The sequence below is a fragment of the Sinohyriopsis cumingii genome, chromosome 8 (assembly GCF_028554795.1).
Source record: "Sinohyriopsis cumingii isolate HCF-2022 chromosome 8, ASM2855479v2, whole genome shotgun sequence".
Taxonomy (NCBI): Eukaryota; Metazoa; Mollusca; class Bivalvia; order Unionida; family Unionidae; genus Sinohyriopsis; species Sinohyriopsis cumingii.
This window is the reverse complement of record NC_142968.1, coordinates 4,179,275-4,198,591: the sequence shown is the minus strand read 5'-3', so window position 1 is coordinate 4,198,591 and position 19,317 is coordinate 4,179,275. Positions and strand designations below refer to the sequence as shown.

The following is a 19,317-nucleotide window of genomic DNA, read 5'->3' as shown; positions in this document are numbered from 1 at the left end:
TGATTTAATCAGTCATTTGAATTACAAAGTACGCGAACTACTTGGGATAATATATTTGGAATTACTTTTAATTCATTTAAAACTTTGGTTTTATATTATTGTGATTTTACCAGTACTGTTAGTACACCATTACAATAGTGAACATCATTCGGAAAACCATTGGAACTCATTTGGGTCACTCAATACTTTTTAACTTGATAGGACATTAAGCACTATTTAGGATTGCATTCACCATGCTTTAAAGTATTGTTAAACTTTCACTTAATATGTTAGAGAAATAAATTATATTTTTAATTATACCGAGTTTGTTGGTTTTCACTATTTTATGCTGCCTATAGAGGGAACACTATATCAAACCATTCAGAATATATTAAAGAGAAAAGAAATAATGTTCATATGTTAACCATGCTTTTGTGTGCTGGTGGTCTTAATGAATTTGAAGATAGAATGTGCTTTTACGGTTCAAAGAAAGATTCTTCAGAATTGATCTAAATATGCGTCAGGGACAGAAACCAATATTGGGCTTTATGACTTATCTCTGATAGGTATTTACCTTGCACATCGATAGCTTTGCATGTTCGTTAAGTATGATGTATTCATTAGATTAGAGAGATAGGCAGACCGAATGGTCTATAAGACTCGCCTTTACGGATCACTGCCATCCCACCTCTGTAGCAACAGGGAGGGTGAACAGACCACTTTTGGAGCAAGTCTTCTTTGAAAATAAAACTTTGTACAAAAAAAATAAAAATATAAGGTCAATAACGTCTAACCGAAGCCTCTAACCGACCGAGACTTTCTCTAACTGGATTAGCTCATTGAGTTACTTTATCTTTCTCGCTCGTGTTTTCAGATTTGTATGTGTGTTTGTTTACCCGTCGGACACTAATTTTTATTCGTACCCTCCCTGCTGCTGTAGTGTGTGAGTAATTAAATCATTATTGTATCAATAATGGAATCTCGCACAGCTATATTAGTTCGAGAGCAACTAGAGTCAATTAAAAAATAAATCCCGATTCGTGATGCTGTCAAGCAGAAACTACAAGCGTGTCAAGAGTCTCAGGTATAATTTGCAGAAGGTGCAGAACAAGTATTTAAACTGGTTACGAAGGCTACCGAAGGTCTTCTTCCCACGTCGGAGCAAACCGCTAAAGCAACTGGAAAAATAGCAGAAAAAAACTATTAAAAAAAATTCTACGAGGGTTTCAGGGTGAAATAGCTGCTGCTCAACCAATTCAAGAAATACTTGAAGGTATTGACCAAGCTCGAGCTGAAATAGGTGATAGAAAAGACCAGAACCAGAAACAGAACCAGAACACGCAAGGGAGAGAACTGAAATAACTGATAAATTTACCGAAGAAAGTATTGCCACCTTCAAAAAAGAAATTAAAAACACGGATGAATTATCTTCGTTTGCCGTGCAGTTTTGGCCAAAGAAAAAGGATTTGAAACCCGAGTATGTTCATGATACTGTAAGTCGTGATAACTGATACAAATGTATATTTCGCTTACACTACCGAGCTGATCAGACACGAAATAGTGATACAAGATATATTGCATTTATTAGTGGAACAGACAACCTTATTTCACTGTTACAACAACAATTACAACCACAACGATAATTTGAATTACAACAATGACACCAATTACAATAAGGACCCCAATTACAAAAGCAACAATTACAACATAAACTTTAAAAACAGTAGCCAGCCCAAATAACAAGTGAGGAAGATGCAAGCTCTACCCCCGGAGCCACTGGAAGTGGTATTGGTGCTCGAGGAAGTGGCCTTATTATTTCATGTCCCAACAATAACCTTGCAGATGTTGAGAGACGAAAAATTCTGATTGGCGGAAAACGATCCGGTAATAATTCCCCATAAATCATTAATGAAGCAGCTTATATTTGTCAACGATTATTTACAGGCGGTATCATGGACATTAATGTTTATCGGTCCCTCATCGATGAAATCGTTGATGACTACAGCAGTGATTGAGGGTATGCAAACAGATACAGTGATTAAATAAAGATGATCAAACATAATGCTCAACGTGGACCGATCCAAGTCAGGGTGATAAATTCGCGATCGCTAAATATACAAAGCGATCTGCGGTGATGGAATCGGAGATGTTGTTCAGGGCCTATTTAGAAGAATAGCCCCAAAATCAATACCGATTGCAAAACAATTATCAATGATAGTTATTGACGTTGTTCGTGATAAAGGTATTTGTGCTGTTGGTGATGTTGCCAGCAAAGCATTCTCAGCCATCAAGGATAAACTAGCACGATTAAATCCACAGCCAGTAAAATTGCCCAGTACTGAAGTTCTGCCTGCAAATGTCAGTAAAAAAATAAACCAGTTTGTAAATAAAAAAATCTAGCAGAGTTGGCTGGTGTACCACTATCAGGAAAAGAACAAAATATAAATGCAAGACTAATAGCAGCAAGTGGTCTTCGTGCTAGACGATAATAGTTATAATAAAATGTTTAATCGTATATCTCATCCGGGGTTTGACATGGATGGGCCAATTCTCAAAGATGAATCTGTGCGTAATTATCAGTATTATTCTTATGAAGCACGACAGCCAAATCAACGTGGACGAACTGAGCTGCAAGTTCAGGATACAAGTAGATATTTCTTACCCGCTGAAGCATTTATTGAAGTAGAAGGAGATCTTATAACAGAAATCGTCGCTAATACAACATACTGAGCTAATATCAGAGTTGGTTTTGATCATAATGGCATCATGGTTTTATTCGGAAGTGCTATATACATGATTGATGGAAAAGAGATTGAATCAGTTCAAGATAATGTTGACGTTGCCAAAATGATATTGGGTCTAGCAAGATATTTAGATGGTTATACAAGATCAGCTGGTCCATCAGTGATGTTTGCTAAAGATAATTTTGACCAACCTGATTGCAGACCGTATCTTTCGGTACAAATAATACGGGTTAATGCGACTGATCCACAGCTAGATGGAATGATAGACAGACCCGCCACGGATTTTCCGATATGATATGGAGCCAACCCAAATTCAACTTAGGGTTCAAAACACGTGAATTAATGTTACTGGGTGAGCGTAAATGATTTTTGTGTGTAATTCCATTGTCCAATATCTGGATTTTGCAGAAATGTCAGAAAGGTCAATTTTGAAGCCAAGCACACACATGTACTTGTGAGAAAGGGTAATAATAATGATGCTATCTGGCGTGAAGGTGGTGCTGTTGCTGTTGGTAAAGTAATATTATTTAAACTTTCGTTGTGGATGCCAGTAATGATTCCATCTATCGACGAAGAACAACGGTTACTTTCTTTTATGAGTCAACATTGTCATGGTTGACGATGATCACAGAAAGTACTCAAAGCGTAGTTAACGGTTTCTTCACAGGCATATACCACCACAGCAAGGTGTTTCTGCAGCAAGGCATATATTTATAGCTTTCCAATATACTACACGATTAAACTCTCAAGTACACAGTCTAATGATATTTGACAAATTTGGAGTTAGTGAAGTTTCTTTAAGAATGAATGGACATCAAGAGCCATCTGAAGACGTTCTATTAAATTTTGAGAATAATCATGTTGCACGGGTATATCATCGCTTGATGATATTCATGAAACGTGATCAAAATGTTGATTCCGGTCTACAAATATCACAACTAGATTTTACAACACCGTGTCCAATCTAATACTTTTCGTTGAAACATTTAGACCTATTCATATACGTTGATACACACTTCCGAGTTCATGCGACAGGAGGAGCTATTGCTGAGCACAGAGCAGATGTTGTTATATTCTCAGACAAAACAATGTTGTTTAAAGTAAATGGTGAAATAATGAAAACATGTAATTCAATCGCTCATAATATTATATTGTCATATCATCATGTTAGTGTAAGTCTGACTCCTGGTCAGATTAAAAAACTACAATCAATATCAAAAAGGAATTGTGGAGTAAAATGTCACTAAACGTCAACTCAGGCACTTCAATGACGCCAAACGACCAAATACCGGTGTTAGACTCAATCTTTCTGCGGGTGCCATTAACGAAGCAGTCAAGACGGGCGGTATATTTCCACTTCTTGCAGCTATACTAGCGTTATTAGCCACTAAAGCTCCAGCTGTTGCAAAAGCAGCAGCACTCGTTGCTGTTGGAACTGTTTCTGGAATGGCATTAAGGAAATCAACCGGAAAAGGAATAAAGACTTCCCCAAAACGGGGAGGGGTCTAAGATTGTCAGGAGCACCCTATTGGTACGGAAAAGGCCTGAGACTTCCAGGAATAATTCGTTAAACGCAAATCGTCCTCTCCTATGTTAAATTTTGATTTGATTGATACTCCTAAAAAATTAAATATAAAAAAATTCAGAGGTGTTTTTTGCGTGATTGGTTACCAAAACAACCAAACCGTGTTGAAACCGGTATCATTAATCTCTATAGGAAGTTATGGTCCATGTACTCATTGGGTTGCATACGCGATTGATCCACGTGGAGTTGTTTATTTTCATTCGTATTAGTTGACGCCACCAAAGAATTTTTAAAATATGTCGGCAGAGTGCAAATCACGCATGTTCAAAGTTTTCCCGTCTGGAATTCATCATTACTAACACAAAAAATAACCGATCCGCCAATATGTGGCCTTGAAGTAATTGTTGTACTCGACGCTGTGTCAAAATCGTCCGATGCACCTCATAAAGATGTACATGCGTACACGAGTTCTGTTTTAAATAAATGCTAACCATATAATGGTTGATATTTACGGAAGATCTTCTTCTATTAGAACGAAAAGAGATGATAATGATTTGTCGAATTACGCGACTAAAGATGATCTTGCTGATAATATGAACCTCTCTGAAGTTCACTGGATGAAATTGTTATTTTTCAGGATAATTACAGTGTTTAAAAGACGAGTAACATTAAGTGAATGGAAATAAAATAGTTGTTTAAAAGAACCAAAATCTGATGAAGATGTCGCAAAAAACAAATATACAGACCATAACTATACTGCAGTATATACCAAATTAACAATGTAGAGATCTGAGTATGACGTTCTTGTGAACAAGTTTTCAAATCTTTGTTGAAATTTTCGAAAACTCAGTAGAATCACAGATGATTTCTTTGGAAGTCTGCTGTTTGTTGACGTAAAACTCTCTAAAATTAACACAAAACTCGGCGATATTAAACAGCTATGTCAGAAATTGAAACGATTAATCAACGATAATTTGTTATCAGAGATCCTAAATAATTTTCAGAGTTAATCACAATAGCGCAGAATAATATCGATGATATTAGAAAAAACTAAAAGATGTTATCTGTGGGATTCCTGATATTGTTAAAAAAATTAATCTGATCAAAATTCCTCACAAGCAGATCATCAATGTAGTATACACAGTATCATCAGGAACGTCAAGAAGGCCACAGCAATATAACACTATCAAACATACCGCGGAAGTCACTAGTATGTATAGGCTATCCGTGTTCAGCAGTTTCAAATTTAGTATATTTACCACGTATCTCTTGCGTCATTCAACCGATAATTTTTATGGAACCGTGTCTATTGTGTAAAAAAAGAGGCACGAAGAAACATTTATGCTGGTATCAACTGATAAGAAATTAACCGCAGCGTCTTACTGGTGGTGTCTTGAATTTGTCACTGACACACAGACGTTTGATTACTTATCATATTGAATATAATGAACTCTCCAATCGACGTTCAACATTAAAGATATAATCAAGTATGTGAGTGGCAAACCAAACTGAAAAATATCGTTGACAAGCATATAGTAAAAGTAAAAAAATATCGCAAACATGTTGTTGTCGTTGACATAATTGTGTATACGGTGTCCGCTTTATCGCTGAAACCGGCGTATTGCTATCAATGATAACAATGACATCACCGGCAGTTATAAAAATTTGTGTTACAGCTACAACAACAGTTACTGGTATTCTTAATATCATCGCACAAATACATATACGTGTAGCGAAAAAAACAATTACATGAATACATAATAAAGTTGCCTACAGTGACGCTAGCATACTCCAAATTGTCTTCGCTGATATCATCAGGCCTTTGTGATGGAATAATATCAGATACTGAGTTTACAGAAATGATCACAATTTACCGCGAAGACATGGATTCGAAATCTCCGTCTGACTAAGAAAATCGGGATTTAGAAGCATGATTTAACAATAATGTCGCCATCGCAATAATTACTACAACAGATCGTCGCTAATACAACTCCGTCATAAACCACAATGATACCAGTAAGCTCAACCAATCCTGAATTAAACGTTAACTTTCCAACAACAATTCCAGGAAAAGGAATAGCACTAACACAATTACGAGTATATCATAGTTGGCCAAATATTAGATCAAAATCGTTTGCTGTATTGCCAGCAAAAAATTCACCGCTATTTGCACATACAAAACCAGAAGGAACTCCCGATCGGCAAGTTGTCGGCGTACCCCCAGGTAATTCAGATTTGAAAAAAAAAAAAACAACTGTGACTTTCAGCGCACAATTAAATCTAAAATTGATATCACTGTTCACGGACCAACATTAACAGCTGCGATAGAAATAAACTGTCTAGATTATGCTGTAGATATATATCAATCGTCAATCCGAACAGTATTAAGATGGCCTGCGGTTCCGCCAGAATATCAAGGACCACCAAAACCAAAGCTAGATGACTTTTCTACTAATGAAAACATTTTTATAAATGTTCCAGAATATCGAAATATTTATCCGTGGAATGGAACTAATAATTTGTATCGTTTTTATACTTTTAGTTCGAGTTAAGTTACAGGAAAGTTTATAAAATGTATTCCGATCACATTAATTCTGACATCAATCAATCAATCAAAAGCATACGAAATCTGTTTTCGTCGTTATCACAATATTATAATGATGATATAAAACAACAGATCATTGAAACAATACATCTAAATAAAACAGAATCATGTTATAATTATATTAATAAAACTTTCATTGAAGGAGTACTTAACCACGCTATTTCTTTTCCCCACCTAGAAAACCATTTATCGGTTATTATACACTAACAGAAGAAGAGCATAAGGGACCAGGTGATTTTTCATTCATAGTACCAAAATTTAATAAAGAGAAACTTAAAAAAAATATCAATGAATATTTTCCACAAATTCTTGAAGCATGGAGACAAATAACCCGCCATCAAATATTCTCAAACATAACAATGATCCATACGGTGGAGATCGGCATATTTCACATGGAGTCGTAAATATAACATCAACGATCGCAGTCAATCTTGTATGTGATGCAGTTGATGACAGCTATCAAGAAGATCTTTAAAAAAAGTCCAGTCATGCCCAACTGTAATTTATTTTATATACATTTACACATCAAGTACCTCCTTGATATTTGATCGTACAAAAACCCATTAATCCGGTTTATCTGCGATGGCACAATTCTCTATTATCACGGATACCTCTCAAGAATACTGACTAATCAGGACATCTTGATTCGTGAAATAAAATTTTGAATATAAATCTTTATGTGAAATCTTAACAATTTTCAATCATAAAGATGTTTTCGTAGAGTCGAAGTTGGCGTTTTACAAATAATTTTTTCTTGATTTAATCTATAGTGTACCAACACGTGAGAGCTTTTAAATATAACAAAGAGATACTTGCATATGCCGTCAGAACAATATTGATACTTTCCCCAAATGACTCCGTGATCGATAAAGTCAAGACAGAATCAAAATAAATAACAATTAAATCATTGAATCTGACTCAGAATAAAAATCGAATGTAATCAAATTGATGGGTATATTGCCCATAATTTTTCAGATTATCAAACAAGTTCATCAAATTGATGGGGTAAATAATACTCAAGAACAAAAATCTCATCGAAAACAGAAGAAAAATATTACATAAAAATAATAAATGTATTATATCATAATTTACTTTTTACTCATCATCAGTCATATTTCAGGAAAATGGTACTCAAAATTGTGAGAATCCTTCTGAAAAACAAAATGACGTAACAAATAATATTCATAAATCTGAGTCTGAATTAAAAAATGTGAATCCCCTGACAAAGTCAAGGATAAATATTATTATCAGAATAATTTTATTCTTCACTGATTATTGAATGTGATGCGGTAAATGATATCAAAGTAATAATTATAGGACCTGTTTCATAATTTGTTGGGGCAAATGATACTAAAAATAACAATTATAGGACTGAATCTGAATAAATATTATTATCAGAATAAAAATAAATCTGAATGCCTTGACTAAGTCCAGGATGAATATAACACGTGTTATTATTTAGTGTTAACACTTTCACAATCATTAGTAAATTTGTCACTGTTTTCACTTTCACAATCCGTTACTCCTGACAAAGCTGAAACGTTCGCTGTCGGCATAACTTTCACATTCATCAGTGACGCTTTTACAACTTTCACTTTAACAATCATTACGTTAACTGCCAGCGTTTTCATTTTTATCAGTAACAGAGTCACTTGCAGACATACTCTTTCTCAATTGTTTCACACGTGTATTCACAATTTTTTTGTTTTGTATTCATGGGATAATTCTGATCTATTGTTTTCCATTGTGTGTGAGAGAGGAACAAATTGATCAACTTCTGTATCTTTGACTGTTTGACTGTTGCCAAGGACTGAAACATAGTTTGTTGAATAAGCTTAATGAACCGGTATTTTGCTGGTGAATTATATTTATCTTCAAATTTTTGTTGCAGTAATGATTTAAAATAACAATTTTATTTTAGTTCATCAGATACTTTTATACCGTGATATTTTAATTTTTGAATTGCAGAAATAATAGCAGTAATATTTTCGAAATTCATTTTATAATAAATATCTTTTTAAAAGAAATATATATTTAAAATACTATTTAAAAAATTTACACACAACACCCATGTGGACTCCTAGATTACCAAACGATATTCTAGCAAAGCTCAGAGGGAGATACGAAATATTTGCAGTATGTACGTAGGACTGCAAAACTCACATATGAAATCCTGGATTACCAAACGATATTCTAGCAAAGTTCAGAGGGCGATACATATATAATCTTAATTCGACGGTTCACCATTATCTTAATTAACTTAATTCTAAGGACGGCACAACATTATGTTATTTAATTTAATTCTAAGGACGGCACAACCACCCTGTGGAATCCTTGATTGCCAAACGACATTCTGGCAGGTTCAGAGAATATATATATATATATATATATATAGTATGTACGCTGTATCAATGATATACCACGAGATGTATACAGATTTCATTCAAAGGAAACGAAGCTTGCCCGAGTTTCCTTTTAATAAAAAATGTATGCAACGAGTGGTATATCATTGATACAGCGTACATACTATACATATATTTTATTTATACCACATCAAAGTTTTCATTTTATATGGGAGATAAAACTGACGGCCACAAACAGCGTACTTTAGGGGAGTGAACTCTTCACAACCCCTCGCATGTATGTACGCTCAAAAAAGAAGTTCTGTAGTTATTCATAATTTCCTGTACACTTCATTCATATTAATTTATATATGTTTCGTTTAGCAATATTAATGAAATGAAAACACAAGGCTGATAGTTAACATTCAAAATATTTTTAATAATGTGCATGCAAACATTGAATTTGCAGCGTTCGTTGTCATGAACAGTAACAGGGCGGCCATTTGCATCGATAGCAACCGTACGATTCGAGCCAGAAACGTCAAAATAATGAAGGAACAATAGGTAATTAAACAATTTAACCTTAACCACATTTGATTGATATGGTTTATGTCCATATTTCGGTATTTCTACTGACTGTCAGTGTCACTTTCAATAATTCTCCTACGTTTCCGCTGTGTGGGCCCTGTTTGAGAATTCGCCTGTTGAAAGTTGACCCAGTTAGGGATCTCGTTCATGTTTTCCGTTAGGTTCATAACAAACATATTTTGTACGGTGATGTTTGATCCGTAGAATGGGTTGCTGATAATCTTATTCTGCTGAATATTATGCGTTTGGGAACTTGACATACTGCAGTATGCAGCTGTGCAGCTGGAAATTTCTTTGTTGTGGGGGTGGGGGTTAACATCATCATTACTTGGGTGGCCAGTGTTGCTCAGGTAATTTGAGTACGTCTGTTGTTGTTGTTCACTAATGTTTGAGTAGCTGTTTATAGACTGCACGGTTTTGTGGCCAGAAATTTGCATGATATCGGTTGGGGGAATGTTTTTGTCTCTTAACATCTGAATTAAGTACTTGCGGCTACTTGTGTTTGTTAATTTCTTTCTTTCTGTAATATTTGCCTTCTCTTTCATTTTTTTCATGATGCATCCAAATTTGTTAATGACTTGTTTCCTAAACCATTTTGGGTTTGTCACTGAGATTGGCATAGTGTTGGGCGCAATATAGAAAGGATCTTCACGTTGACAAAAGTCTGCTGGTCTTAGCTCAGGTTACCGTTTGTTGATAGCAAGTGGATCTCTCTCTTTGTTGCTTTTGTTTTCATACATCTTAGGATTAATATCCCTGATGTCCTTGACATTGTCTCCTGTTCTTGTTTTTGTCTGCCTTTCACTGAGTTCAAGATATGCGAGGCCATTCACATCTTTCTTTAGTGTAACATCCCCCCATTTCAAATTGTAATGTTCAGTCACTCCCCTCAAACCAAAATGTACAGAGTTGTTAAACCACAATGTGTTAACAATGGCTTCAGGTGTTTCCATCCCCATTAGTTTTTTACTATACAAGGCATTTATTTCTTCATCTGTGATCGGTTGACTCCGATTGGGTTTATTTCCTTTTCCTTTAGATTTTAAATCTTTTTGCATAGCCCGAAGAGCTTCCCTTGTTAATGCAAAATTTGTGTCTGTTCCTCTCATGATTGTACTTGCATATTTCTTGATTTTAAGGTGGCGATCAATGGAGCTGATGATGCTTCTTAAGCTGTTCGGTTCAAACTCAGATCCATCTTTCCTCCTAACACTGAGTATAAAACAAGCCAGATGCTGATCCAATTCAGATGGGTTTATCTTGTCTAACTTTCTGAATTCATTTTTGACTGCAAGAATTCTGTCACTAGCCTTACATCAAAAAGTGTCTTTTTTAAAGTGTTTGCATTCTGCTTTCTTTCTATAAACTTTAGTATATCATCAGGCTCATGGTGTACAAATCTGTCTTCCCTAACACAATGATCATTATCATTTACAAATGTCTCAGCCATGTTTCTTTTAAACTCTTCAATTAACTCACAGTTTAGTAGATTAAATGTTGCTTCTTGATCTTGCTCCTTATCTGATGTCATTGTTTTCTTATTTCCACAGAGTTGCAGTGTTTGATTTTTGCCAGAGGGAGAGACTTGAAACAGCAGTGTTGACAGAGATAACAGCAGACGACACAGGGTGGAGCTCAATGATATTTATTTCCTGAATTGAGTATTGTTGGGTTTTTTTGTATAAAAATGTTAGTTTCTATCAAATATTTTACAAGAAAATCATTGTTTTGTTATTTTTTTCCTTTTTAAATGTAATATTATAAGAAATTCATATCCATGTTTAGAGAGTATAATAGCTATAAAAACATCTTCATTATGCGTAATCATACGCCATGGGCAAATCACAATTTGATATACCAATACTATTGGTATATCAAGTTGCTTTATACCAACACTTCAAGGCCATGTTATTTTTAATGTATGTGGTATATATATATATATATATATATATATATATATATATATATATATATATATATATATATATATATATATATATATATATATCTATATATATATATATATATATATATATATATATATATATATATATATATATATATATATATATATATATATATATATATATAAATCTTAAGTCTATGGACAGCACAACATACAATCTTATCTAATTTTATTCAATAGACCTCACAACACTTACTTATCCTATAATTTATTCTAAAGACGGCACAGTACATATACGGGTCCTTCTCTACGTCAAATAACCGCCCTCCCTATAATCAATCACGGGACAGTGCAAAAAGAGCACCCACCACGTGGTGACATGGTAGGAAGGTGTACTTTTTCAGTCGAATATCGAGCAACGGGGCGGACCCACCCCAACCCCACCCCATTTATTAATGAAAAGTCGCCATTATCGCCCACCATCGACAAATTTGCCGGTCATGGGATTAGATTCTAACACGCTAGCACTGCACCGCTGACTATCCTTGCTGATGTATGTTTTAGAAATTATTATGAAGTTACCTTTAATAGATTAATACAGATCATTATGCTGAGTAAATAAACTGCAGCGAGGATTTATTTACATTTTCCAAAACAAACCGTATAAAATAATTGTACATATATTTCTGCCTCGACTTTGTCGAGGTTAAAATACGTGTTTGTATACAGCTATCTAAAAATAACTTAACTGTATTACACGAGCGGGCGTGACTTACTGAGTTTCTGAATTTATCGGAGACGACGTTAACGTGTAAATATCATTCTACTAATTTGGACTATTATAAAATTACGTTTCTTCACTGACACTAATTCCCACACAGACAGTTAAATTATTTTGTAATAGTTACTATGACAAAAAATAATCCTGTTAGTTAGTCATATTATATTACGCAGTAACAAGCAAGGAAACAGCTTGATTGCTCTACCGGAGAGAGTTTTACTTCAAAGAGTTATATCCCTTTACAATTCTTGCTGTATGTGTGTGTGTAATAATGAAATGTTATTTTTTGCTTATATTTCTTCGAAAATGCCGATTTGTATATTTTATCCAAAACACGATTAACAGAAAGTATGCAAATATAGAAATGTTTGCCGGCCGCATTCATTGACTGAAATATTATTTCTTCACAAGTCTGTGCAATTGCGAATTTAATTACCCTCCTTGTAAATTAACAGTGTTTACGATTACCACCAAATTTGCAATTCTGACTTTGTGCAATAACCCGAAAATTACTCAAGGAATTATTTTTCGGATCTGAATTAATATTATCGATCACAAAATCATCTTCGATTATTCCGAGAAAACATTCAAAGGTACCTTTATGACATATATTTTTTCCAGCAGAAAATCTGAGATAATCGGTATTATCAAAGACACAGACTGGCTGTTTTAGTCGACAGTTTCTAATGATACCATCACGAGATGCTTCATAATCCTTCATAATAGGATGTTCTACAAACTGCTTTTGCTCCATTTATATAATGATATTATTTGTCTAAATTGTTATGTTATTGTTTGAGTGAAAATCGGGCGATATAGTCTTCAGCGTTATTTATGCCTTTGTCATTACCAGAGTTATATTTTTATCATAATATCGTTTCAGCTCTCTGTATTTGTTACAACCACATTACACACACTAATGCGTTTCTCCTCTAACCCCAACACCACACCGTAAAACACGGTTTTTGTCCTAGAGTTCCGCGACGCACGCTTTGTATGTGAAGTCCACAGAATTCATTTACACTGGCTTTGTTACAAGGAACTGAAGAACCTATCATCAACCAGCTAAACTTATCCTTTGATCGAATCATGATATCTTTAATTTTATTTCAATTTAAATATATATTTGTCTTATTTATAATATGGAAGAATTTGAAAAATTATATACAATCGAACCTTCTAAAGCTAGTTTCGATCTTGACAGAAGAACCCGTGCCTTGCCGAGATGTCTGGCTGATCCGTCAAAAACTCTGATTAAAAGTGTTCATGACGTCAAGAAAGAATTTATCGCTGATGGTGCAACTTCTGTGTGGTCAACAAACAGAATCATGCGCGACATAAAAGGTGTTATCGATGCTACAATGAATGACCAACGAGCAACGACGATTGTTAATTATCTCGACAATCAAAAATATTTTTAGAGAAAATATATTGTGGAGCTAGACAATACTTGGATAATCCGCGACAAATTTGACCCTGTCCGTCTTCACACTGGAAATATTGCTACGTTAAATAAAACATCTAAACCAGGAATGTTGATAGGTATTGATAAACCGTATTGTGAACGAGCTTATCATGTGACTGCAGTTATTGATGCTATATATCCGCTGAATAATAAACCCAGCATTCATGATCTCAAACCAATGTAGTTTTCGAAAATAAATTGTGTGGCAGAACGAGTTACAGAACACTTCACAAACGCGATACGTGGAAATAAACACATGGGTTGAATCAGTCAAAGATAAATGGGCTACAATAAATGATGTAGTTAAGTTTAAAAAAAACATTAAAATTTCCAATAATGGTAAAAAGAATAACAGGAGAAGTATTATACGAGCTTGCATATATATATATATATATATATATATATATATATATATATATATATATATATATATATATCTATATATAATATATGTATACATATATATATATATATATATATATATATATATATATAGAGAGAGAGAGAGAGAGAGAGAGAGAGAGAGAGAGAGAGAGAGAGAGAGAGAGGGAGAGAAAGAGGCAGACAAATTGATATATATTGTTTTTTTATTCATGAGTACCGTGCGTCGTTATGGCAGTCTAGTTTATCAACGTTATCCCGTCTCTGATAACTCGATAAACTATTAATCACTTACAATCAACTGACTATTAACAAATGCCAAATTAAAATTATGGTATAAAACTGAACGAACGAGATAAAACTAATCAAATTACTCCATCTTGTTTTCAAGAAGAAGCGTTGCTTTTTACCAGGCATTTTTCTTTATAAAGCGGATGCATATTACATGTTGAACAGTCGTTTTATGATATAATGAAGCAAAGCTGAGTGAACTAGAATAGACTCAAGATGGAATTCAAAATGGAACCTTAATCCACAGTGTAATGTATTCCTCCTAACAACAGGTTATATAATGCATTTACACGGGCGATACTATATTGATTCATGTAACATTGTACTAATGGGTAATTAACTTTATCTGTTGAGTGATTAAATGTCATAAATAAGCATGGCTGAATTTTTTTTTACTGTAATTGACATTTCTGTATCTATTCTCATGAATCATTTTCTGCTAAACGAAAATAGATACGTTAAAGATGTGCATGTTTGTATTATCTATTCGAATGTAGCAATAAAATCATGGCGCTGGTTTGTGTTATGCTGGATATTATTATTATTGTTGTTATTATTATTATTATTATTATTAGTAGTAGTAGTAGTAGTAGTAGTAGTAGTATTTATTTTTTATTTATTTTTTATTTATATTTTGTTTTATATTTTTTTAATATTCGGAACCTTCATCAAGTATCGACCGCAACTTCTAAGCATGGACGTTGTCATGTTGTAATTTCTTGGACAACATCCATCACACTTCTATATATAAAATGGAATATCACTCCCTACAATGATTGTGCCATTTCCTTGACAAATGACGTAGAACGCAGGAAACAATGGGTTACGATTATTACTATTTTCTCTAATCAAAACCATAAAATTATAATACATCGTTAAGATATGTTATTGGTATTGTCAAAACCTATAACCCGCCTATAAGGAGAGCATGCGAAAAAATATTATGTACAAACCATTTCTGAGATGTCTGTTGTCTGTGTATATATATATATATATATATATATATATATATATATATATATATATATATATATATATATATATATATATATATATAATTGAAATTATTTATAATTTTATTTATTTTTTATTGCTATTTTTAAAAAGATATTTCTTATCAGTTTTAGAGCCTGTTTAAGCATATTAATTCTTGTTGAGGTGTCTGCTACGTAGCTATTTACAGAGCAGGGAATTCTCAACCTGCAACGTAATAGCTATGTTAATTTCAAACAAAACATTCCACCAATGGTAGGCGATCTAAGGTTTTGAACATTCCACAGCATGAGCATAATCGTTTAGCTAAATTGGCATGTTTTTCTGAGTAGAAGTTCAATATCCAAAGCAAATGATGTGTTGTTTTGTTGGACATATCAAGGACTCGTGGATTTGATGCTATTATGAGCTCATTGTGATTTGGCCGAATCGTTATTGTCCACACACGTGAGTAACCAATTTTCGAGTCTTTAAATGTATTTTCGTATTGATTAACAGTTTAGGTTACCTACAGGGGCTGCTTACAAATGAAATTAAGACTATCGATAAATGATTATAGTCATGGGGTCCAATAGTCAAACAGTGCGAGACATCGACACAGACAGTTACGAAGGGGGTGGGGGTTGGGGGGTACCTGATCTCCCACCCACCACACGTCGTAACTATCAAGATGGGCGTCTTACATTGCACTACTGTGAATCCAATTGTAATAATATTAGTCTTTGAATTCCCCCTCCTCCAAATCAATATATCCATTTACCTATAATTTTAAATTTATTTGTAACGAGCTGCAGTGAAAGTGCTGTAGCCGCAATGTTCTTGGCAGCTTTTGAATTATCCAGCTTATCTTTTTCAAATTTAGTCAAATAAAGAATGATTTATAAAAGAGAAACCCACCGTTTGTATTTCGTTTTAAAGGCGTGCAGTGTGTATGCCTTCGATTTTAGTATTTATGATAGTTACTTTGCACCTGACTCTATTTATATAAGTATAAAGTAGTTCTCCATACAGTTTATACAGAAATAAAAGCAATTGGGTCTGATCACGTGATTATGTTCTGACCAATGGAAATCTTCCCTTCATTTATTAATACCGTGATTCCTGTTAGTTAAACATATTGGCCTCTTAATCTTTGCATGAATGCAATCTGCGAAAAAGAAAAATCACACCTACAAACTGTTTAAAAAATTGTGAGTGTACTGTTTTCAATGCGATTAGCCTTGCCAATACCACATGACTAATTTGTCAAGAATATCCACTGTGTGACTATTTTGAGCCCTAAGGTATAGAAACAAATACTTATCTAGTTTAGAAGAAAAAAATCTGAGCGTGACCACCCTATATGCAAAGAAAATGTAGCGAAAACGATACATGCGAATGAAATTCGCCAACAATCAAAAACAGACCCTTGTTGCAAACGTTTCACCCAGGCTAAAAAACAAAACATTTGTTTTGTTAGTACTAACTTTTAGCTTTTATCGTCTTCAATATTCAAACTGTGCTTTTTACTAATTCTGTAATTCTTCCACTGTTCTGGAGAAAATCATAACATAAGCAGCATAAAATACACAGATATATTGATCATATCGAAACATATTAGTTTATGATCCTTTAGAGATTACTGTTGCTTTAACATGAAAATGAAGAAAAGAAAGGAGACAAACATTCACCTTGTCTAACACCTGTGACAGATTGAAGCTCTTCACCAAGACCATAGTTTAATCTCGCTCTTGATATTTTAAACTCTTCTAATTTGATTAAAGAATTTGCGCTTGATATATATATATATATGGTAGTAATTATACAAATCAGTGCGTTTTGTGGTCATGAATTGGATGCTCAGTTCAATCAATTTCATTAAAAGACATTGCAGAGTGTTACAAATTGTAAACTATTGCAATTACATGTATTAGAAGAGATTACATGGTTATTGTGAGAAATAATATTTCACTAGATAAAACTAAATGTGGTCTGAGATAGTTTAGTTTTTGTCTCAAAAAAGACATGTGATAACATAATAGCAAAGAAATTAGACGTTCAATTAAATGTTATGTAATAATTATTTGGACAAAAATAATTGAAAATAAAACTCTCAAATACTCGAAATCTTTAACAAGTAATATCTACACATAATGAATGAAGCATGGGGAATTATCAGTAGCAAACCTATATTTTCATCATTGTTAGAAAATGTACATGTCTGTTATATATAAATATATAGTTAGAGGGACATATTACTTTTTCTATTCTGGATACTGTTATTTATTGCATAATTAGTTGTGTATCGTGAATAACAATCCTCAAGTGTCTTAATGTCTTTATCAATATTGTTCAACTGTCATAAACAGCCGTTGTTACCTGTTATTAACAAACGTATTGCTGCACAAAATAAAGAGAGAGTGTGGTTTAAGGATATACGAGAGTACGAAACTAGCATCTGCAGCATGGATGAACGTCTAGAAATTCTCCTTAGAGAAGCCAAAGCTAAATTTAGCACAAGCCTCCTTAAGGGTTTTTCCCAGAGCTGGTGCTCCACAATAGAACACTTTGACCTTTCCCTTGTTGTCATCTCTAATCTTCTTGAAGACCTGCAAAATATAATGATAATGTGTCAGATATGTATTTCGAATACTTCTCAGACAATTAAAACGAGCAACACCATCACCACCGCTACCACCTGTCAGTATCACCACTACTGCAGCACTGAACAGTTTAAAGTAAATGATCGTATGAAATAATCATGTCATAACAAATTAATTCTTTAACAACATAATAGACTCCTTGAAATACATCGGTGTCGGGTAGGAAAATTCTACCTGAGGGTCAGAATGGTACGTATGAAACGAGGCGTAGCTCATTCTGATATCACAGATGGAAATTTCCAACCAATAAAGGTACAAAAGGAAGAGTTATTTCTCTCGCGTTCCTGAATGAAGAATGAAGGAGAAGATATAGATATTGAGAAGTAAAATAATAAAGTCGTTACTAATCCGTAATCACTATCAGGCACATATAAAAAGAAGGTATAGTCCCCGATTTAAGCCTGACACATAATTGACTTGCAATCATAAAAAATAATGAGAATGTGACCTTCAAAACAACAATAATTTTACTACAGAGGGTAATGTATGTGGGCTATGTCAATCAGTACAAATCGTTTTGTAGCCGGACTCTTAACTTCAGCCGATGCTCCATTTAATACTTAAATGTTCAGAAGTTAATGCTATCCTTTTATTGTGAACGAAAGTTCATGTCATGATGGAAATCTGGGAGCATTGTTATTCTTTGTGCATTATACTCGCTGTAAACATGTCACTTGATAAATGATAGCCGTTACGCGATGAAAGACAAGGTTGTCCTTCAATGGTGATATACTCTAGACAGCATCATTTTAAATTAATGTGAGAAAAATTATTTTGTCATGGAGAGTTTCTAGCTTTAAAAATATAAAATTGTAGGAAGTTAACAAATTAATTCACACATACTGAGGAATGGCATTATTGGAGAAGAAGAGGAAAACATAAAGGATGATGCTGATGACTTTGATGAATACGAACGATAATAACTAACACGTAGACAATGTTGACGATCTGTGATGATTTCGGTAATTGAAGCAAGTCGATTTTTCAACATTTTTAATCATTATGCAATAAATTGAGTATCTTGCATTTATTTATCCGTCATCAATACAGTCGTCTTTTTCCCAGTCGTCCTTTC

At 33.8% G+C, this 19,317-nt stretch overlaps 1 protein-coding gene across 4 annotated transcripts in view; it reads right to left on the bottom strand.

Moving 5' to 3' along the window:
• Positions 1 to 14,508: 14,508 nt before the first annotated feature.
• LOC149792874 (NADPH oxidase 5-like) overlaps positions 14,509 to 19,317 on the bottom strand; it is a 162,177-nt gene continuing 157,368 nt past the window's right edge. For all 4 annotated transcript variants that reach the window (XM_089966670.1, XM_089966671.1, XM_089966669.1 and 1 more), the window contains one exon: positions 14,509 to 18,188. In XM_089966670.1, the coding sequence (XP_089822796.1) occupies positions 18,057 to 18,188 (132 nt within the window). In that variant the 3' untranslated portion in view covers positions 14,509 to 18,056. The remainder of the gene's footprint in view (positions 18,189 to 19,317) is intronic.